The 23,353-nt window shown below is 43.6% G+C and overlaps 2 protein-coding genes across 11 annotated transcripts in view; one reads left to right on the forward strand and one right to left on the reverse strand.

Moving 5' to 3' along the window:
* LOC138952613 (kinesin light chain-like) overlaps positions 1-3,716 on the reverse strand; it is a 44,649-nt gene extending 40,933 nt beyond the window's left edge. For 6 of the 10 annotated variants that reach the window (XM_070324311.1, XM_070324315.1, XM_070324309.1 and 3 more), the window contains exons 1-2: positions 3,460-3,715; positions 1,580-1,712 (exon numbers count right to left, since the gene is read on the reverse strand). In XM_070324311.1, the coding sequence (XP_070180412.1) occupies positions 1,580-1,668 (89 nt within the window). In that variant the 5' untranslated portion in view covers positions 1,669-1,712; positions 3,460-3,715. Of the gene's footprint in view, positions 1-1,579; positions 1,713-3,459 lie in introns of all 10 variants that reach the window. The other 4 variants (XM_070324307.1, XM_070324308.1, XM_070324306.1 and 1 more) reach the window with 2 other exon arrangements.
* Positions 3,717-3,721: 5 nt separating this feature from the next.
* LOC138952615 (eukaryotic translation initiation factor 5-like) lies at positions 3,722-21,811 on the forward strand. Its single transcript, XM_070324319.1, has 12 exons — positions 3,722-3,811; positions 3,944-4,086; positions 6,869-7,106; positions 8,478-8,559; positions 15,617-15,789; positions 16,303-16,470; positions 16,948-17,043; positions 17,633-17,794; positions 18,246-18,407; positions 19,405-19,572; positions 20,201-20,326; positions 20,826-21,811. The coding sequence occupies exons 3-12, from the start codon at positions 7,035-7,037 to the stop codon at positions 20,925-20,927; spliced, it is 1,311 nt and encodes a 436-aa protein (XP_070180420.1). The 5' UTR covers positions 3,722-3,811; positions 3,944-4,086; positions 6,869-7,034; the 3' UTR covers positions 20,928-21,811.
* Positions 21,812-23,353: the final 1,542 nt, after the last annotated feature.

Consider the following 23,353-nt stretch of genomic DNA (forward strand, 5'->3'; position numbering starts at 1 on the left):
AGACAACACATCTGACAACCATAAATTTATGTGTTTTAATACCCAACAAAAATTTCCACACCTAAATGTTTTGTGTGCCTCAAAATGTTTATTCCTATCTGAAAGAAAAACAAGTCGCAAGTAGCGATATCAACACATTAACTGATTAAGTCATCTTTCGGCCTGAAACTAAAATATCAACACTGAAAACCTGTCGTCGCCAAGACTACAAGTAGTAAAGCCTGTTAGCCCAAATCTGAAGATATTTTTGAATTCAGGTTAAGGTGAGGAATACAATGTAATCATTTTTAAATCTGTTGGTGAAAATTTGATTTTAATGACAACTTTAATGAGCAAAATAATTAATTAATTTTTAAGCTTTCAAGCCAAACTGCAAACTCATAGTCCGGACAGAGTCACAGATTGCTTGACTAAAAATTTAATCAATTTGGTTGAAAAATGAGGTTGCATTTCACCAAAAGCCGGATATGAGTCAATGACGTCATCAAAGACATTTATCGAAAATGAAAAAATCATCTGGGGGTGTCATCTGGAAGAATTTGTACGTAAAGTTTCATGAGGTCGGCCCGGTAGTTTTCTCAGTATCGCTCTACACACGCACACACATCCAACATTGTCTTCATTGACTTTGACAAAATTTGACTAAAATGTTAAAAAAAAAAAATCGGGTTTGTTAACTCAACTACCACTCAGTATGTATGAGTACGAGTTTTTGTTTATTGAAATTGGTTTAATTCAAATATGTGTAATGTTAAACTTGTGGGGTCCTGATTTGGCCTATATGGTGGACTGGGTGGCCGAGTGGTAACGCACTTGCGCTCGGAAGCGAGAGGTTGGGTGTTCGACCCTGGGTCAGGCCGCAATTTTCTCCCCCCTTTCCTAACCTAGGTGGTGGGTTCAAGTGCTAGTCTTTCGGATGAGACGAAAAACCGAGGTCCCTTCGTGTACACTACATTGGGGTGTGCACGTTAAAGATCCCACGATTGACAAAAGGGTCTTTCCTGGCAAAATTGTATAGGCATAGATAAAAATATCCACCAAATACCCGTTTGACTTGGAATAAAGGCCGTGAAAGGTGAATGCTCGCCTAATAGGCTACTGAGCTTTACTGGCCGATGTGAATGCGTTATATATATTGTGTGTAAAAAATGTCTGTTTGTCTGTCTGTCTGTAAAAAATTCCATTTCAAACGGCAGAAATTAATATGTAAGCGCCTAGGGCTATATCTAGATTAGGCGCATAAAAATGATCACAATAATAATAATAATAATAATAATATGGTCCGCTGGACCCAAAAAGCAACAACAATCAAATCAAATCATGAGTACGAGTATGAACATAAATTAGTTACAAGAAATAATCAATGAACCTGAAATGCCATTCAAAAGCCTGGTCCTGAAATATGTGAGCGTGACAGATATTACAACATGCAGTTTTATACACAGAGTAAAACGAAAGCAACAGAGACAAATGCACCAAAACTCTCTCTCTCACTCAGTCCCTCTGTTTTCAACCCTACATCACATCACATCCCCCACAGACATTTTCCCCTGACAGATCTCCTGCTGTGGCACCTTACCTGTCATCTTGGGTTTTTGAGGAGTCAGCAGCCTTAGTGGGGGGTGGGGGTTGGAGGGAGGGCTCAGCTTCTCCTTGTCCCTCCATCATGCAGACCAGTGCATGCACTGACAACCCTTCACAACATGACCAGTCTGCAAGGCAAAGGACAACATCCACATAGCACATTCTCATCATGCACAGCTACGTTGGGATTCAATTTCTCATGCAATTAAAACATAGTTTGAACAGTTGATACACTGTAGTGGTACAACACTGTTTAATAAAGTATTTACATGATGAACACATTCCACATTTCCATGCACTATCAATATCATGGAACCAGACATCCAGGTTGAGATTATGTACTAGATAATGCAGATATTTGCTGTTTGGGTCTTTAGCAATCTTCAGAATTCAGTTTCATGGAAGTAATTTAATACAGACACTAGTGACAGAAGACCAAACATTCCAATTCACTGTTTCACTAACTTACAGTTTGGTGAGGAACTTCTGTGACTTGTGCAAGACTTATTAAAATTCTCGAGACTACCTGCAGTTCAGTCAACCACAAGAACGTTTGAGACAACATCAACATAATCAATTGCTTGGTCATTTAATTTGTAAAGGAAATAGTCAGTTGTTACATTTTTGTACATTTTCAAGCTGCACTAACTAAGGCAGAAGGGGTCTAAGTCGACAAAAAAAGGGTGCATTTCCTGTAGATGTTTTTCCTGTTTACAGAATCTGTAGCGTTTCGCCGATCTCACTGGAAGTCACATCATGCATAGCCACATTGGCAAAATTTGATCTTTCTGTTCTTTTATTTCGGTTACAAATACAACTATACAAGGGGATTTGATTCAGTGTTGCAATTATTATATAATATATGAAGAAATTAGATAATCCATCCAGTCCTCCTGTCGAACTGCATTTTGGATGTCTATGATGAAGGGAAGCCACGCTGACTCGAGTCACATGCTTATCGCGAGATTGCGAGTACTTTCATACTTTCCTACAGGAAACACACCCAGCTGCATTCCCTGTATGCCTGTAGAAGAAACGCCTACAGGAAATGCAGGGAATGCACCCACTTTAGGTCGACTTAGACCCCTTCTGCCTAACTAAGCCATCACACATTAAACAAGAATATTTATACTGCGTTATAGTATTAGACTATTAGTATTACTATTTGTAAGATAACTTATCATAAACCTTAATGCAAGAATGCATGCTGACTGTTGCTCAAGCTTATTTGTTGTGTGTCTGTGAGAGAGAGAGAGTGTGTGTGTGTGTGTGTGTGTGTGTGTGTGTGTGTGTGTGTGTGTGTGTGTGTGTGTGTGTGTGTGTGTGTGTGTGTACATGTATCATTGTATACATGTATACATGTTCGTGAGTGTGTGTGTGTATGTGTAACTGTATTACAAGTATGCACCTGCAAAAAGGATGTAGGACCACCATCTGCTTGATGATATTCACTAGAACTCGATCAGATCTTCTGAATAACAAGGTGTGCACGCGTATACTAAATTTTTAGAACACAGTGTCTTTCATTCTGCATGCTTGTCACATTTACAGTGATGCACAGAGTCTGACACACTCGTTATGATGATGCCTTCATCTGTATATAATGCATTATATATACATATAAATGCACATGTATACAAATTAAATACAAATCAATTTGAGTAAGGACTACCAGAAGCAAAACTAACAGGAAGAGCAAGAACTAAAGAAGACACACCTCCTCCCAGTCCCACTGTAAGTGAAGCCGAAACACACATGATACATTATTCAGCAAACATACAATGGCCCAACTCGACATTCCTTCAACAATCAAAGTCACACCAGATGTGCACGGATAAGCAATGCAGCCTAGCTGCTGGTGTCACAAATGCTCACCTGGCAAGAAAACAGCCCACTAGCAGAAGTAGCAAAAAAATGCAGTCGACTGCTCGAGCCAACTGTTAACTTTGTTGTTCTTGTGAAATCCGTGGTCGTGGAAAATAGGCTGACGAATCTCTGAACACCGCAACCGAAATCATTAAAGTACGTGCTACCAAGCCTCGATGTTCTCTTTGGAGAAGCTGATCACAAGCTAAGAGGCAATACAAACTTTCTTGCTAACTTCCTCCCATCCAGAAATCATGGCGGAGTCCAAAAAGTAACGTATAATCTCGTTCAACCTCGTGACTGCCTGGAAATTTCGTCACTGTCTCCATCCGGGCTATTGATTCACACCGCAACCAGAGAGGTGAGGTTGCGTCCGCATGAAGTCTCGTCTGTTACTTGTTTTACTGCGTATTTCTTTGTTCTGATGATGAATCGATATCGGCAGCATTCTTCTGTAGTCATTTGTTAACCCGAAGATCTGTTTCTTTTTCAGAATTTGAGCCTGAGGTCCTTCTTTTTGAGGACAGTTCACTTCACGTTGGGGCTCGTTCCCTTGGCATATTGGTGCCATCTGAACCTTTTGGATAGCGTTTTCTACAACGTAGTAGGTTTTTATGACGGTTTTGCGTCAAATCGGTGAGTATTGTAAATAACGGAACTAGAAAGATTTCATGTTTTTTTTAGAATATTAACCAATGTCATTAAATAAGGGTGTTGCATGTGTCGCCATGCCCCAGACATTCCGCCATTTTACATAGGGCCACGTTAGTGCACGTGCTGACTGAATACATTTCAACGCCCACGTTATTTTACCTGTATGTATTTATCGCCATATGGAAAGTGTTGAATGACAGCAGTAGTTGTGAGAAGTTGCTTTTTGATACAGAAAGTTTGCTGGGCAGTTTTGATGCCGTGTCCTTGAACAAAGTTACCGCCACTCTCTGCCAGCATATGGTGTGAATCACTGAACAGTGAACGTGATGCAAGGTGGTAGAAGGCTTGTGTGCAACCTAACATTAGCTCCTTTTGTAAACAAACACACAAACAAAATTACAGTATTCGACACTGCCCAGATGTCGAGTGTAACATGCCTACATATCCTTAATCCCCACTATGTCAGATTGTCGCTGACACTGTCAGGCAGATGTTGCAGAGGTGGAAGTTTTAAGCACATCTTTGTAACCAGTGATAAATAAAGCAGACAGTTTCAACAACAAAGTATCATAGTTCACAATCTGCTACGTAAGAATGACTAGTGTTTGAATAAAAGTGAAGTTGTGAAGAGCCAGAGTCAAATTGGAAGCAGTCGGTGAAACAATGCTGGAAAGAGGCCAAAGTATTTTCCATGGATAACTAAATCATTGCGTTGTCTGGCCCATATGCTCCAAATGACCAAAGTCTGGACACAGGGAGTGGGGTTGTAGGTTTTGCCACATATAGAGCTGGCATGTCTTATCTTGACTTAGAATTAGCAATGACACATGAAATTTTGAAATTAATGGTTGAATGACAAACACACCATTTTAAAGAGATCAAAATTCTGAGCACATAGCAATTTGTTTTATTTAAATCAGTGCAGTAGTTCTCGAGATATGGTCATTTTAGTTCGAAATCACTTTGCTTTGAGCGAGCCGAGATCGCAACCTCTTCAGGCTTTTGATCGGCTGAGTTTCGCATTTTTCGGGTCCAGTTTTGCGCAGCATAATCGTTGGGAATAAGTCATTTCTCGCTCAATTCTTTTGATTTTTGGCTTAAATGAAACAGAAGTTAATGTTTTATAAACTGCATTTTAATCGTGTATGCCGATGGATGTTTTCAGACCAAATTTTAGTGAAACTCACACGAGTAATATTCACCGACATGCTGACGGAGATGTAGCTTCCGGTGGTTCGCGGTTTTTTGTATGGGAAAGATGTGAGGCTTTCTCTGATTGGTTGCAAAATATCACAGCCCTCCAATGAAAATTACGGTATTCCGAGCAGTTTGAAATGAACTGGTCGTCTGCGAAGAGTGACGCGAGAGGCAGTGAAGACGAACACGCACTTTCACACTCAAAATATTCCAAAACACATCTTTTATTAATTTCATACAGTAAACTTTGTTTTTGAATCATTTCTTTAGTTTATTCATTCCTTTTTTTATTTGATACATAATATGTGACTCACAAACATCAATTATGCCAATTATTTTTCACTCAAAGTGAAAAAAAAGTGCCTTTTCACTGTGTCCTCAGTTGACGCTGGGCGATGTGGCAATGCTATTAGAATATATGTCAAGGCTGGTTTTGAAAATGAAATGTCAAACAGTTAATGTTTCTGGAAAAAAAATTGTAGAAACAAACTCAGTTTTCTTTCCAATTTTAAAACTTGATAAAGGTTTGACAAGTACCATGGTGGATGCAATATGGCCCGATTACTCAAGTGTCAGCATTGAATATACATGTACTTTGGTCTTATTTCTGCTGCTTGGTGCAAAACACTGTCATTGATAACAGCACTTATCAACTGTTAATGAAATAAAGAATATTTCTGCTTGAGTTTTTAGTTTTTACTTCAGCACTAGCAGACTGTAGGCATAGCAACTTATTTGCTTTATGACAGTTAGTGGTAGTGGCATCTGTTCAGTACTGAGTTACATTATCAATATCCAGGCATGGTACTCTTCCGCCGATCGGCGGAAATCCGCCGATCGGCAGAAATCCGCCGAAAACGAAAATAAAAACAAATAAAAATTTTTTTTTATAAAAATCCGCCCATTCACTTGAGATTATTATTTTTTCTTACTCAAGCCTTGTTATCTTTCACTTATATCCCTCTCAGCTTCAAGGAGAGGGCACTAAACACATTTGAATTAGTAAAAAGTCGTCAGCTTCACCCCCACAAAGGGCGCTGCCCCTTGACCCCGCAAGGGGGCCTAAGCGGCCTCCTGGACCCCCGGCTTTATTTCAGCTGAAACTGCCATTCCTTCAGTACCATGCCTGATATCATAGGTTATTAAATACAAGACTTATTTATTAAGTGTGACATTAAGTGACAAAAGGTCCTGAAAAATGTCATGTTGAAACATAGCTAATTTGCTGGTATTTCCTGCAGAATATATTTTAATCTGTCTTAATTCCAGTAACACTAACACAGTGTTACTAACAGTAAATGAGTAATGTTAATAGAAATTATAATGTTAGTTTTGTCAATGTATGGCCAAGAAACATGGACCATTGTTTGGTTAAAATTAAAAGATGTGTTCGCTTATATTTATAATGAGGTTTAGCTTATCAATATCAGTTCCTCATATTGTAAAGGTCTGTTTGCATGAATTTTATCACTTTGGTTGAATCGGTGGTAATCTGAGTTTTAATTTTGCAGTCTGGTAGTAGTGCATGGTTGAAGAACAAAATGACAATGGCTGATTCTGCTCACAGGGCCCCTGCTGAGGCACGCAAGAACCATTGCGCCCCACACCTTAACATTTGGGAGTTTGGAAACTCCAGGAGGTTTTATGAAGTTCTCGACGTCACCGAACCATTGGAGCAGAACCCATTGTAGTATTCACAGGAAGAGGAAGCCGTACCAGATAAACAAACAAACATGGCGGTCAACATTGATCGATCCAACATGGACCAGTTCTACCGCTATAAGATGCCTCGGCTCTTAGCCAAGGTGAGTTGGCATGATCAATCTCAGCCGTTTTCTCTTTGCTTAGAATTAGATGGTCGTCTATCTTGGCTGTAGCATTGCTGAGCAGTGAACAACTGTTCTCCACCCAGCTTTGCATAACAAATATATTCATCAATACAGATATTAATATATTCATGCCTTTTCAGTTTGATAAACAGATACAGCCCTCGGCAGAATCTGGAGACACTTTAAGCTCAGTGTAACCCATGATAGATCCGTTTGCACTTTGCATGGTTTAAGTATTTAGGTAGTTGTTAGCTAATGATGATTAAAAAGTAACTATGGAAAGCATTTCATTTGTGTGTAAAAAGTCTGGTACAAATAAACAATCGAGAGCTTATCTGCGTGTACTAAATAAATCGATATGATTGTTAGTGTGAGGAAGAAAATAATGTAAAAGCAGTGATGTACATTTTTCTAGCAGCCTTTAGGACAATTGTCCTGAAGACTGAAAATCAATAGGACACAGTGTCCTGAGATTGCAATTTCAATAGGACAAAAACACGACTCGTAAAACCGCATTTAAAAAGATTTTTCAGTTTCCATTCCTCAGAGAAGGAACGTGATTTCTTGTCTTTCAACTCTTTGACTTGGGTTGCCTCTCTCGTGCTCGTCGACGTACTTGCAGTTGCACTTTCACATCACTCTCCACTTCGACGAGTTCGTTTTCGGTTGACGTTGTTGTTGGTTCAGCTGAAGCCACAGTGGCTGGCGAACGCAGCATGGACATCAATGTCTGCTGATTTTTATCTGCTTTGAGCTTTTTTTTCGGACCCATGTCGTTTCTCTTTCGTTTTATTTTCGTTCGAACGCACAACGGTTTTTCTGGATATTATGACGAAAAGTAATGCCTTGCGCATGTGCGAACATGCACGGGTGGTTCCCATTGGTTTAAACGATTTATTGCTGAGCCAATGAATGCACTCGAGGCACCATATGGGTTCAGTTTTCTTTTTTTCTTCTTGATCCAACTTGAGGATAAATTAATTCAAAGAATCAGATCCCATATGGTGCCTCGTTCACTCAACAAACTGGTCACACGCAGTGCATACTTTCGCTTGGCAAAACCGAAACCAGCTTTCCTCTTGAAAATTGAACAGTCCGCATGTCCGCTTCATTGTCAAAAACGATCGGACCCTTGACCACTTCTTCTGTAGGTTAATCGGACCTGTGTCCTGCTGGGGTTAAAGCTATAGGTCCTGGGGAAATTGGATCGGTCAGAGACCGGAGACCGACTAAAATGTACATCACTGTAAAAGCGTAAACTGTAATCACCCACAGGTTTTAAAAACATTCCAGTAGTGTGTAGACTGTACTCCTGGCTTTTAATTTGATCTTCATTTTTGTCTACAGGTGGAGGGGAAAGGAAATGGAATAAAAACTGTGATTGTCAACATGACAGAAATTGCCAAGGCACTGTCCAGGCCACCAACGTGTAAGATTCTTTGTGCAATCTGTTGTGTAACCTATCTTAAGCAACTCTGTTTACGGGTTTGTTCGTAAAAACCAGCCTTGATCTAAGGACTATATCTGGTCAGGAATAAAAGCTGGTTCTTGTGTATGACTGTGCCTGGGAGAAAGAGGAACATGAAGAGGTTGCAGCAATCATTCTTTTTACATTTAGTCAAGTTTTGACTAAATGTTTTAACGTAGAGGGGGGAATCGAGACGAGGGTCGTGGTGTATGTGCGTGCGTGTGTGTGCGTGTAGAGCGATTCAGACCAAACTACTGGACCGATCTTTATGAAATTTGACATGAGTTCCTGGGTATGATATCCTCAGACGTTTTTTTCATTTTCTTAATAAATGTCTGATGACGTCATATCCGGCTTTTCGTGAAAGTTGAGGCGGCACTGTCACGCTCTCATTTTTCAACCAAATTGGTTGAAATTTTGGTCAAGTAATCTCCGACGAAGCCCGGACTTCGGTATTGCATTTCAGCTTGGTGGCTTAAAAATCTGAAAATTGTTAAAAAAAAATAAAAATTTATAAAACGATCCAAATTTACGTTCATCTTATTCTCCATCATTTTCTGATTCCAAAAACATATAAATATGTTATATTTGGATTAAAAACAAGCTCTGAAAATTAAAAATATAAAAATTATGATCAAAATTAAATTTTCAAAATCAATTTAAAAACACTTTCATCTTATTCCTTGTCGGTTCCTGATTCCAAAAACATATAGATATGATATGTTTGGATTGAAAACACGCTCAGAAAGTTAAAACGAAGAGAGGTACAGAAAAGCGTGCTATCCTTCTCAGCGCAACTACTACCCCGCTCTTCTTGTCAATTTCACTGCCTTTGCCATGAGCGGTGGACTGACGATGCTACGAGTATACGGTCTTGCTGCATTGCATTGCGTTCAGTTTCATTCTGTGAGTTCGACAGCTACTTGACTAAATGTTGTATTTTCGCCTCACGCGACTTGTTTTTCTTTTCTTTTTGAGGATGAAAGTTGCTTGTTCAGATTAACTTGGACATTTGTGTGTGACCAGGAGGAACTGCTAGTAACAATCATTTAATATCATATTCTTACTCCGAATCACATTAGCATTGAGTCACCTGAGATGCTTATCACTGAAAAACGCTTACCCGGCTAAAGAATTTAAAGGGAAGCAACCCCATCACCAAAACGAAAGTGAAAGTAGCTTTGGTAATGGGCCAGTACACCGGGAGTTACCTCCCATACGGGTGTATGCCACGTCACTTCCTCTAGGAACACGTGCCTATTATCATACGTCTTTTTCACCTCGGAGAGGACGGTTCACTTTTTGACGCTCTGTGGCTGACCTTGTGTGTTTGAGTGACACCCGCCGGCCACGTTACCCAGCTTGTCTGCTCGCCTTGCCTACAGTTTGGTGAGCTCGTTCCCGTTTGTTGTTGGTTGTTTGCGCTGTTTCGTTACTGTACGTTGTCCGTTTTTTACGGACTTGTGTGTCAGTGACTTGCGTGTTTCGCCATTTTGTTGTGTGAGTTAGTTAGCTAACTCGTGTGACTTTGCTAGTAGCTCTGCGTGCCCTCTTTCTGTTTGGGCAAGTGTAGCTTTAGTATTTTGTTGACGCGTAAGCGTGTGTGTTTACTGTGTTTTCAGTCGTTTTGACTTACGTTTCAGTAAATCTTTTTACTTTGCCACGTGTTGTTGACGTTTGTGTCAGTGTCTTGCGTGTCGCCATTTTGTTGTGTGAGTTAGTTTTCTAGCTCGTGTGACTTTGTTTGTAGCTCTCCGTGCCTCTGCTTGTGGGGCAAGTTTAGCTATAGTATTTTGTTAACGCATTAGTGCGTGTGTTTACTGAATTTTCCAGTCGTTTAGACTGATGTTTCAGTAAATTTTTTCGCGTTGCCACGTGTTGTTGTCAACATGTCTGATTCAGACAAGCGCCGTGGCAAGTCGGACCCCAAGGGGAAAATTAAGGCTAAGTCTTCCTCTTCCAAAGCAACGTTACTTGTTACAGACCAAGAGCGTAACACTTTGTTGGCTGTACCAATTTCGGCGCCTAGCGCTGTTACTACTTCTGCTTCTTTTGCGGCGCCTAGCGCTACTGTTACTTCTGCACCTGTCTCTACATCGGAGACTTCGTCTTCTTTGTTAGCACCTGGACAAGGTGCGTTGGTTTCCTCTCTGTTAAAGTCACTGGTTCCAGAAATCCGCAGCTTGGTGCAGGCAGAATTTCAGCGTTCCGTCGCCAGCAGTTCGGCGTTTCCGGCATCTGGCAGTGACGTCCGGGCATTGGCTTCCGTGTCTTTGTCCTCCACTTCCGGCTTGGAGCAGCGTCCTCCCTCTTCAGCGTCGGTTGGTAAGCAGAGCTGGTCCGATAGCCCTCGTGAGGCGCCTGGACGTTCTCCTTCGGGGGACAGCTCTTTCGCATCGGGTCACGACCGATACCTTGCTGATCTTTCATTTCCGGCGATAACCTACGAGGCCCCGGACTTGTTCGAACAGCGGCGGCAGTCGGTTTCGACTGCCGCATTTCCGGCACTTGCCGGAAGTGATGATCCGTCCGCTCCGGCACGCTACGGCGGTCGCGGCAGGATGGAGTATTCACTGACTTCCGGTCCTTCCGGATCGCGAAGTCAACCAGTGCAGTCTTCACTTCCGCTTTTTGCGGTTCCGTTGACTACACTTCCGGTTTCGGCCGGAAACGCTTCTTCCTCTTCTGGTGGTTCCTTCCGGATACCAGATAGTGGATTACAGCGTGCGCCTTCCGGCTTTCAAGCGCCTAGGCTTGAGCAGGCATCACTCCACTCAGTCGGGGGAGTGACGTCAGCTCATCCAGCTCCGGTTTTTGCGGATGGTCGTCCTGCTTACCCTTTACCTTCACAGGGTTTTGGGCGGCAGGATGACGTTAGTGCTCAGGCTTTTCCGGTTTCCGGTTTGCCAGGGCATGCTTCTGCTTCCGGAACTGGTGACTTCGGTCATGGTTCCACGTGTGACTATTCTGATGCTCCATCAGTGGTCAGCGAGGAGTCGCGGGGCGTGTTTCCGTCGAAGCTCAAGTCTGTTCTTGACGTCGCGGCGGAAGTAACGTCTCGTTATTTTCCTGAAGGGGTGGTGGCTGCGGACTCTTCCGCATCATTCGTTCCTTCTGCCATGGCGGACTTCCGGCCGGCACAGGAGGATGTTTCTTCCTTCCGGTTCGCCGAGTCTCCGTCAGTGGCTTACCAACTTTCGCATTCACTGGTTCGTCCAGCACATGCGGGGAGTGGTATTCGGCCAGTGCCTGTTCCGTTACTGCTTCCTTTTGGTCCAGTTCCGGAATCAGCTCAGCAGTGGGTGGCTTCAGCTGCCCAAGCCTCTTCCTTCGTGCCTACGGCCAATAGGAAGCTTGGCATGCCCAATCAGAGCCAGAATTGGCTGGCGTCTTTTGCACTCCCTAGGGCTACTCTTCCGGTTTCCCGGGAATTGCTGCCTCTTCTGACTAAACCGATCAAGCGTGATTCGGTTTTGCCGGTTTCCGAGGCTTCCCTCCTCTCTGCTGAGGAGGTTGGACGTCGGCAGATCGAACTGTCCTCCATTGCGGAGACTCTCGTTCGGGCTCTGTCTCGGGCATTGACCGATTCGCTAGTTCCTTTCACTCTCAGTGAAGAACAGAATGCGGACGATGTCTCTGCGCTTTTGACCGCATTGGCCAAGGTCAATGAGGAACAATTGCGTCTTTCCTCCCTGCAGTACACCCAAGCGGTACTCTGCAGGAGGGATCTCTTCCTCTCGCAGTCCCAATTCACGGAGCTGGCTACTAGGGAGACCTTGAGAGTCTCCCCGGTCTCAGAGGAGTCTCTCTTCTGTCCGCTGGCACTGGATGCCAGACAGAAGGAGATTCAGTCAAATAAGGACAGTCAGTTCCTTGACTACACTCTGAAGGGGGTGAAACAGTCTCAGCCTTCTAAACAGAAGCAGGCTCAGACATCGTCTAACCCCAAGCCAGCTCAGAAGCGGCAGGCTTCGCCGGCCGCTCGTGGTGGGAAGAAGAGGACGGCATCGGGGAGGGGGCGTGGCGGCTCTGGAAGTAAGCCACACCCCCAATGAAGCGCTCCCGATCTCACCTCCCTCCCGCCCTCCACCTTGGTGATGGCGGGAGGCCCCTCCCGGGCACTTTCTCGTTGGATGTCGGTAGTAGACAGCCAATGGATTGTGGGAGTGGTGAGTTCGGGCTTCCGTCTACTCTGGCGGGAGGAAAAGACGCCTCTTACCCGAGTGCCTCCGCGGTTCAAGCCCCCCTTCTCGCAGGAAGCACGTTCCGTCTTGCAGTCGGAAATTGCCTCCCTGGAGCAGAAGGGCGCGGTGGAGAGAGTTCGGGTCCACAGCTCCCTGGGATTTTACGGGCGTCTGGTCGCTGTTCCCAAAGCATCAGGAGGATGGCGTCCCGTGTTGGATTTATCTCTCCTCAATACTTTCTTGAGGGAGATAAAATTCAAGATGGAGACGCCAGCCTCTGTCCGAGACTCTCTCCGCCCAGGAGACTGGGTGACCTCGATCGATCTCACGGACGCATACTTTCACATTCTTATGCATCCGACCGACCGGAAATGGCTTCGTTTCCGGTGGGGAGATCAGATCTACCAGTTTCGCGCACTCCCTTTCGGGCTGTCTCTCGCACCGTGGATTTTCACCATGGTGGTGAGACAGGTCTGTGCACTGGTGAGGTCCCAGGGTATCCGTCTGCGGGCTTATCTGGACGACTGGCTCATCATGAACCAGTCCCAGAGCGGCTGTTCGCAGGATACCCTGACGGTTCTTCGAGAATCCAACTGGTTGGGGTTCTCGATCAACCGGGTAAAGTCGGAGCTGGCCCCGTCACAGACATTCACTTATCTGGGGATGTCTTTCGACACGGTCGCTTGGACTGTCCAGCCTTCTCAGAGAAGGGTGGACAAGCTCCAAGCTCAGATTCGCTCCACTTTACCTCTCCTGATGGCTTCCATCCGCTCGCTCGCCTCCATCTTGGGGCAGATGGAGTCTATGGCTCTTCTGGTTTCACTGGGCCGGGTCCACAAATGTCCGCTTCAGTTCGCGCTGAAGCCGTTTGTGGACTCTCCTCTGGTGGACTGGGACGCCCTCATCCCTTTGCAGGGATGGTTCCAGTCTGCGACCCTTCCGTGGTTGCACACGGAGTGGGTCTGCAGAGGTGTTCCGATCGTCGTGCCCCTCCCCGACCTGGACCTCTTTACAGATGCGTCCAGGGAGGGTTGGGGGGCACATACAGATCTTCAGACTCCTCCCTTTCCGTTACTCAGCCGAGTAATCCGGAAAGCGGAGATGGAGGAGCCGGCCCTTCTTCTTCTGGTCGCTCCTCTGTGGCCGTCGCAGGTCTGGTTTCCAGATCTTCTTCGGCTTGCCCAAGGGCCCCCCATTCCTCTCGCACTCGTGCGAGGGGAACTAGTGCAGCCCCGAACAGGCATTCCACACGAAGAGCCCAGTCTTCTGAAGCTTCACGTGTGGAAGTTGTTCGGGACTCGCTGAAGCGCTCTGGGGCATCGTCTTTGACTCTGGACTTGGTGGCTCGCTCGCATAGAGCGTCCACCTCTTTAGTTTATGCTTCCCACTGGAAGGCATGGACTGCCTGGTGTTCAGCTAGAGGGGTGAGTTCGGTGGCTCCGCGCTCTATTCAGGTCGCTAACCACCTCTCTTTCATGTCTTCACAGGGCGCCTCAGTCTCCTCGTTGAGGGTCCGGCGCTCCGCTATCTCGGCGACTCTTCAGCAGATTGGTCGTTCTGTTCGAGTCGGGGGCGTTATAGCTGCAGTCATTAAAGGGGCTGCTCTTAAGGAAGCTAAAGCTCGTTTGCCCGCTCCCAAGTGGGACTTGTTTTTAATCCTGGAATTCCTTCGTTCTGCGGATTTTGAGCCTTTAAGCGAGGCCAGTCTGTTCAATGTCACTCGCAAAGCGCTGTTTCTCCTTTTGTTGGCTACGGCCCGACGGGGTAGCGAGGTCCACGCCCTGTCGGGTCAGCCTGGAGATATCTCCTTTGAGCCGGACGGTTCCGCATCTTTGCGTTTCCGGCCTGATTTCCTGGCCAAGAATCAGTCTCCGGGGCAGGCCTCTCCGCTGGTTAGAGTTAAGGCTCTGACCAGCGCGTTGGCCCCGGGTGACCCCGATTCGGTCAATTGCCCTGTGAGGGCACTTCGTCTGTACTTAGCCCGGACTCAGCCGATTCGGTCTAGTTCTCAGAAGTTGTTGTTTATCTCTCTCCTTACTAGGCGCGAGAAAGTTTTGTCGAAGGTAACGTTGGCCCGGTGGGTGTCCTCGCTCATCAAGCAGGCTTATGAGTGGAGGCGCACAAAGAGGGGGGGGGTTATGCCCTCCTTGCCACTTGACTCGGCCCGAGCCCATGAGACGAGGGCGTGGGCATCCTCTCTGGCAGTTCTGCGCTCCAGACGTCTAGAGGAGGTGCTGACAACTGCGTATTGGCGTTCCGAAGATGTTTTCATAAACTTTTATCTTCGGGACGTCACAGCTCTTCGACAGGATGGCTCCAGAGGCCTTCCAGCGCTCATAGCAGCAGGCCAGTTCCTGTCCAGAACTTGATGGTGAGTTTTGATTCATTTCTAGCCCACCGCCTTGTTGATGTTATCTGCTAATGTGATTCGGAGTAAGAATATGATATTAAATGGAAAATTTCCTAAATAAATTATCATTTAATTAATATACTTACCCGAATCACATACTGTATTCCCTCCCACCTGCCCCGCTTATGGTTTTAAGATTTTTTAAAGCCGTATGATAATAGGCACGTGTTCCTAGAGGAAGTGACGTGGCATACACCCGTATGGGAGGTAACTCCCGGTGTACTGGCCCATTACCAAAGCTACTTTCACTTTCGTTTTGGTGATGGGGTTGCTTCCCTTTAAATTCTTTAGCCGGGTAAGCGTTTTTCAGTGATAAGCATCTCAGGTGACTCAATGCTAATGTGATTCGGGTAAGTATATTAATTAAATGATAATTTATTTAGGAAATTTTCCATTTGTTTTGAAACATTGTTGTGGTTTTCAGACCCCACCAAATACTTTGGCTGTGAGCTGGGTGCCCAGACGCAATTTGACGCCAAGAATGACCGCTACATTGTCAACGGTTCACATGATGCTGACAAGCTGCAGAACCTGCTGGATGGCTTCATCAAGAAGTTTGTGCTCTGCGAAGAGTGCTCCAACCCTGAGACCAATCTGGTATGTGAGAGTGACGTTCAGCTGTGCCATGACAGTTCTTTCTTTTTCAATATTTGAAGACTTATTCTTGTTTTAATAAGCTGGCAGCTGAAGTTTAAAAAATTATTTTTTTAATAAGCTGGCAGCTGAAGTTTTAAAAATGTGGTCATTGCTGTCATTTTCAGAAACTGTTTAATCGCTGTGACAGGTAATAGGCAGCATTGTGTTCGTTTTGGGGACTTATGCAAACAAAGTCGACTGAGTGGAATGCACTTTAACAGATTGTTTTTACTCCCTACCTTCTCCAAAATAATCAGATGGACACACGTCTCCCTTACCAAGGTTAATGTCTGCACATTATTTTGAAATGTGGCCTGTCCAATCCCCCACCCCATACCTCTTTTTTCTCGGTCATAGCATGTTTCCCTATGTGTGAGCCGATTGTGTCTGTGGCAAAAGGGGATTGATTTAAAATGCAGCATTTCCCCTGCGCTCCGTTTCTCAGTCATAGCAAGTGTTCCTATGTGTGTGCAGATTGTGTCTATCAAGAAGGGGATGATCTCCATGAGGTGCATTGCATGCGGTCACAGCAGCAACGTGGACATGCGCCACAAGCTGACCACCTTCATCATCAAGAACCCTCCTGACCAGGACCTGCAGGCCACCACACCCAGCAAGGGCAAAAAGAGCAAGAAAGATAAGGTCAGCAAGGGAAGCTCTTTTTATGCGTGTTTTTTTTTTTTAATTTCTGTTTGAAATGCAGAGATAGAAGTTCCCGTTGGAACTATTTCCAGGTATTTTTCTTGATTTTCAAACTATTCAGGATGTGAAAATCATAGCTTGAAATTTTCCTGATTTTGAACATTATCAGCTTTTATCCACATTTGTTACAAAAGAAGAATATGCATAAATTATGACTGAAGAGAAAGACCTGTGTATACTGTTTATGTAGGATTTATTCATCATGCTCTGCTTTATGGTGGTTAATGAAAAGAATTTGTTCTGCAGGATAAACCAGTCAGCTCGCTCTTTTGCAGTGGTAAACGTGATTGCTATTTCTCACTCTTGAACCATCATCTTGAAATGTTAACAGTGCAATGCAAGAGAGGCTGATGATTTCTACACAATAATAACAAAGTTGACAGTTGTTGAAGGAGGCTGGGTGTTGTGTGTGTGTAGGACAAGGATGGTGATCGTCATAGCCCTGAAGCCAATGCACAGCAGCAGATGGCAGCTCAGCGTGCTTCCGGGGGCACCATCGACGTACCACCAGAGGTGAGTTGATACCACAGTTGCTTGGAGGATGTTTGCTTACTGCAGTAGCACTGTGCATTGGAAGCCCCTTTATGACACCCCACCCCATTTCATACTCCCCTGTAAAACCTTGCTTTCATAGATTTGGCTAAAGATTTACAAAAAAAGGTTCTGACAATAGGCATGATCCCAGATATGTCGTGTGTCCCGGGACCTGCTTTTTTCAGGTGTAGTGTGTCGCTGGACTCCCTACGTGAAATTGTATGTTTTTTCAGCTTCTAGTGCGTATAGGACGCAGGGACGCACAGTTTGGGAAGTCCTGGGTTAGGTCCTTCAAGATGGAATAGTTTAGGCTACTTGCATGGAATGAGGTAAACATTCTCACTTTTGAGGGCTTAAGTGTACATTCAAGTTACTGAATATTGGCAGCGCTGTACATTCAGGACACGAACATTCTTTATGATAGGCCTTTGCTAAGTAAGACTTGCAATGAAAACCAACAGATTAGAATTAGTATTGTAATGAATTTTTAGCTGGCAGTATGCAAAACTGTTTTACATTGAATGAAATGCAGCATGCAGTGTCTTTGAAGCAACTGTTGTGTGTGCAGCAAAACAAAGCTGATGATGACGACTGGGGGGAGGACTTCAGCGAGGAAGCGGTCAAGCAGCGCATGGAGGAACTGTCTGGGGCGGCCAAAGGGCTGGCCCTTACTGATGACCTGGAAAAAACTGACAAGGATCGGATGGACATCCTGTATACCCTTATCAAGGTCAGTGCACAGTCCTCTATTTCTGCACGTCATAGCAAGAGGTTTGACCTCTGGCCTGGTTAGGGTGAAAGCAGAACTAAGTTTGTTCACTACCAGTACCACTTTATACTTTTTTTCAAAATCTGACTGTTTGCATACTATGAAAGCAACTGAATAAACTCGCACTCGGAATGCATATTTTTCATGAGCTCACTGCTGAAGTCTTAGCATGAGAATGGTGTAGTTGTCCAGTGATGATCACTCTTGGGGACTGTTCAGAAATGAATATGGAAAATATCGACCTTGGATGGAAAAAAAAAAAAAATATGTATACTTTACTCGGACTTCAACAAGACCTCAGAAAATGCATCCATCTTTATTCATAAAGTGTTTAAATTGTTTTTCTTCAGCATTTGATGTAAAGTATTGTGGCTTGTACCACCTTTAATACTGGAGATGTTGATGTTGACAGAGCAAGCGTGACAACAAGGAGCTGTCGAAGGGCATGAAGGATGTGGTGGCGGATGCTGAGCGCCTGGAGGTGAAGGAGAAGGTGCCGCTCATCTTGGTGGAGCTGCTGCTGACCGACAAGGTCCTCACCCAGATCAAGGATCACCGCGTCCTCTTCCTCAGCGTGAGTCACCTCTCCCCTTCCTTGCCTTCTGCAATCTCTGTGTGTACAGTTGTGAGACCCTTCCAGGGAGAGGACACCTCAAGAAATGACATTTTATCTTACCCAAATATATATGTCATGACAGGCCACTTGCAGTTAAGGGATACTTCAAGCTAGTCGTTTTATCACAAGTACTATTGTGTGGATGTGGATGTTTGTTATGATACACCCGGAGGTTAGAAAAGTTAATGGCTGACAATCCTAATCTGCTCATTTCAACAGCAACAGCAAGGTAGCAGCATCACACATTTGTACCAATACTTGTGCAATACTGAGCGCACACGTGCGTGCACACACATTGTAATGCAGCCTTCTCCTGTTCATTCTGCATTAAAACATTCACTGAGGGCCAGATAATGAATAACAAAACATACTTTTGGGGCTGTTTGGGTTAGTGTTTCCATAGCACCGTAAAACACTTTGTTGATTAATCTCCTGCCATTTCAGAAGGTACGCTCATTATTTGGTTCCTGAAACTGGCAAATATATGCATGGGTGAAACTTTTTCGCCTTAGGGCGGAAATCCGCCAAATGAAATTGGTCGAATAAGGAATTCCTTATTATTTTTAAAAATCTGTTAAAAAAAAAAAAAAATTTCGCCGGCGATTCGATCCGTATTTTCTCTAACACAGTGACCGGACATCGCTGAGTCTTTGTTTCACTGAGCGCGCGAATTATCGGACTACAGCTTGGCATTTGTTATCATTGTTTACTGTGCAAATTTGTGTGTTTGAGATACCAGGAGAGGCCTACTTTTACCCTTAAAAAGCCTGATTTTTTGTTTTCTTTAGGGGGACTTTGCCCCCCTGGGCCCCCTAGCAGGGCATTGCCCCTGCACCCCACCAGGGCCTGGGCGGCCCCTGGACCCTGGCCTCATTTTCCTTATTTTCAATTCTGATCAGTTTCAGCCATGTATATTCCCACGGTTCTGATTTTTGTGTGGTGTTTTTACATTCAGTTTTGCAAGGAAAACCCCAAAGCCCAGAAGTACCTGTTAGGTGGACTGGAGATGCTGATAGGGAAGGAATACTCTGCCTCCCTTATGCCGCGAGTGCCCCACATCCTCAAGGCCTTCTATGACATGGACATTTTGGATGAGGAGGTCATTCTGGAATGGGCCAAGAAGGTCAGGGTCAAGTTCATGCTGATTGGTTGATATTGATACCATCTGTAAACAAGAGAGTGTAGTGTGGGATGGTAATGGGCAGAATACATGCGCAGTCAGCGGCACAGACGACGCACTGCATATTATTTATGCTGCGTTGGGGATTATGACAAGAACTTGGCCTGTTTTCCTTTCACGCAACGTGTAGCGGGCTGGTATAATCTGCAGTGCGTCGTCGGTCCTGCTGAAGTTACATAGGTGAGCTGAGTCCCTAACTGTGAAGAGTGGAATGGTACTTGGACATATTAAAAAGATATAGTATGGCAATTGAGACGGTAACGGTCATATTTGAACTGTTGGCTGTCACACTGAAATCATGTTAGAACTTTCTTGAAAATGGCATGAACAGCTATGAAAATGACAATCAAAACATTGTAAAGCTGCCGCTTAGACCAGTTATTGGAAAGGGGGGTAACTGTTAGTTGTATAAGAGCCTGATGGAATTGTGTTCACAGGCAGAATAAATTTGAGTGCTTACATAGGTTTATAGCTTAGAATCTTCTGCATTTTAGACCAAATGAAAATGTTATACCTTATTTGTTTATACTGATAAAGCCACCTTCAGCAGTGATTTACTTCTAATTTTCAGATATCCAAGAAATATGTGACAAAGGAGATTGCTCAGCAGATGCGAGAGAAAGCCAAGCCTTTCATCGACTGGCTGGAACAAGCTTCAGAGGAAGAAGAGGATGACGACGATGAGGAAGAAGGGGAGGTGGGTTTGACATTTTCAGTTGACATCTTTTATGCCTGTGCTATGGACTTGAGAAGCATCAGAGCATGAAGTGAACATTAGATGTTTGTGCAATAATCTGAAGTCTAATCTAAACACTTGTGTTTTGTTCCGTACTCTGCCAGATAGTTAGTTTAGCATCCTTGCAAGGCCAGTGTCTTCTTAGAGACCTTGATAGTAAAGTCCTGATAATTTTAGATCGATAATATGTACCTCACAGTTACAGTTGGGATTGGTTTCTTTGGCAAAGATACTTTGCACAGTTGCTGCCCTTCCTTTTTAACTCTCCTAAGTCTAACAGCTGATTTTATTGGTTTACAGAGCAGCTTGGGAATAGGTCAGGGTTATGCCTTGATTTTGATGTTATTGGACACAGATGGTCTGGTTAGGGTGAAGGTGAAGTCTGTTTATTGTACAGCACATAATCTATTCAATGTTTTGGTGTGGATGAAAGGGAATAATGATGGTGATTGTTTTGCAGGTGGTGTACTCCACTTCTGGCCAGGTGGGAGAGCAACCCATCGAGACGCCACAGCAGAATGGCAACGATGATGATGACGACATCAACATCGATGACATCTAACTTTGCCTTTTCTTAAGGCTGGGATGCGTCTGCCCCTTGACTCCAGTGCCAGTTGTAACCTTGGCCTGTGACGACGTGATAGCCATGCTTGCACTGTCAGAACTATGTAGTGGCCGTTCACCTTTACTGGAATGTTTATTTAACCTTTCATGTAGTGACAGACAGAGACTGTAAACATACATGCATACCCACATGGTTTGTATTTTAAAGATACTTTGAGTCATAATCTGTGTTCTTGTTTTAACTCCCTGTTTTCCCCCTCAAGGCTCAATGCTCTCTTTTAGACTGAGACTCAGAGAGTGGTTTGATTCATGAAAAAAAGACAATTTTTTCTTACCATCATAATGTGGTTGCGGTCTGTGGAATTGGTTTTGGGACTAATTCAGCAAGGGCTGACTTTCTTTAATATGTTCGATTTTTTAAATGATCAATTATGATATATGGTGTATTTCATTTTCAGTGCTGTTGTACAATGCTTGTTTCAGTGTTAATGGTTAAATGTGCCACGCCTTTGTCCTGCTGGCCGGATTATAATTGATTTTAAAAGACATTTATAAGATATAATTTATATCAATTCTGATCAGTTTTTTCAGCCAAGTTCAAACATTAACTGGTCTATAAAAACATTATGTACAGACTTGTAAGCTCTGTGAAGGGAATGATTAATTCGTCAATTAAATCTGAGGCTTTGACTTGTTTAAATGTGTTAATACACTTTCTGTAACGTTTGTCCATTACCTCTGTCTCGCACTTCTGTCTGTCCCAGCTACTACAATGATTATCTTTTTTGTGTGTTTCTAACTGTACGATTTGTTGATGTAGCCAAGTTCTGTACAGTCATGTGGCAATGGCCATTGTCATCTGAAAGTAAAGTGCAAGACGTTTTTCCTTGTTTGTGAACTGTTTGAAAACATCAGTATGAATGTGATGTGTGGACTGTGATGAACTGCTTGAATATATATGTGAGAATGAATGTTGTTATGGGTGCACTGTATCTGGCTGCACTCAGCAGTTTGACACATTAATTGATCTGTAGAAGCAATCTAAAGAGCAATACTGAGTTGCATATGAAGGGGTGTTATGTTGAAAACCACATGTTAGGTCAAGATTATTGGAGTAGCATAGTTGCAAAGAAGGGTTAACAATAAATTGTTCAAAATTTCATGAAAAAATCCTTTTAATTTAATAATGTAGTGGAACTTGACAGTAACGGAGAACATGTGCGGCTGGTTGGTAGGTTAAAATTCGCAAATATAACATTGAAGTCAGTTTGTAGGTGTCAAACCTAATAAGCGAATCCCTCCTAACTATACTGAATCCTACAGAGCAAACAACTGTATGTTTGAACTCTGCGTGTTTGGTTATTAATGATGCAACCCATTCATTCACAGACACGTGCAGAGCGAGTTTAAAAAGATTTTTCTGATCACTCTTGCTCTCATTCAGTTACACATTTTCAGATCATCTGTGATACACCTCATAATAAACCCCCCGCGGGTTAGGGGGAAGAATTTACCCGATGCTCCCCAGCATGTCGTAAGAGGCGACTAACGGATTCTGTTTCTCTTTTTACCCTTAAGTGTTTCTTGTATAGAATATAGTCAATTTTTGTAAAGATTTTAGTCAAGCAGTATGTAAGAAATGTTAAGTCCTTTGTACTGGAAACTTGCATTCTCCCAGTAAGGTAATACATTGTACTACGTTGCAAGCCCCTGGAGCAAATTTTTGATTAGTGCTTTTGTGAACAAGAAACAATTGACAAGTGGCTCTATCCCATCTCCCCCCTTTTCCCGTCGCGATATAACCTTCGTGGTTGAAAACGACGTTAAACACCAAATAAAGAAAAAGACTTCATAATAATAAAGACAACATAGAAAATGTTGAAATATAGTCCTCTCTGTGAATGAAAAGTACGTCTCTGGGGCATGACAACTGAAATTCCTTTATTTCATTTTATCGTTTCCTCTTTCCCCCTCAAATAATTGATCTCTTAAAAAATCTAAAACCTACTTTTTACATTTAGTCAAGTTTTGACTAAATGTTTTAACATAGAGGGGGGAATCGAGACGAGGGTCGTGGTGTATGTGTGTCTGTCTGTCTGTGTGTGTGTGTGTGTACAGCGATTCAGAGTAAACTACTGGGCCGATCTTTATGAAATTTCACATGACTGTGAGAGTTCCTGGGTATGATATCCCTGGACGTTTTTTTCATTTTTTCGATAAATACCTTTGATGACGTCATATCCGGCTTTTTGATTGATTGAAATTTTGGCAAAGCAATCTTTGACGAAGCCCGGGGTTTGGTATTGCATTTCAGCTTGGTGGCTTAAAAACTAATGAGTGAGTTTGGTCATTAAAAATCGGAAACTTGTAATTAAAAGTATTTTTTTATTAAACGATCCAAATACAATTTCATCTTATTCTTCG

The sequence above is a fragment of the Littorina saxatilis genome, linkage group LG17 (genome assembly GCF_037325665.1).
Source record: "Littorina saxatilis isolate snail1 linkage group LG17, US_GU_Lsax_2.0, whole genome shotgun sequence".
Classification (NCBI taxonomy): Eukaryota; Metazoa; Mollusca; class Gastropoda; order Littorinimorpha; family Littorinidae; genus Littorina; species Littorina saxatilis.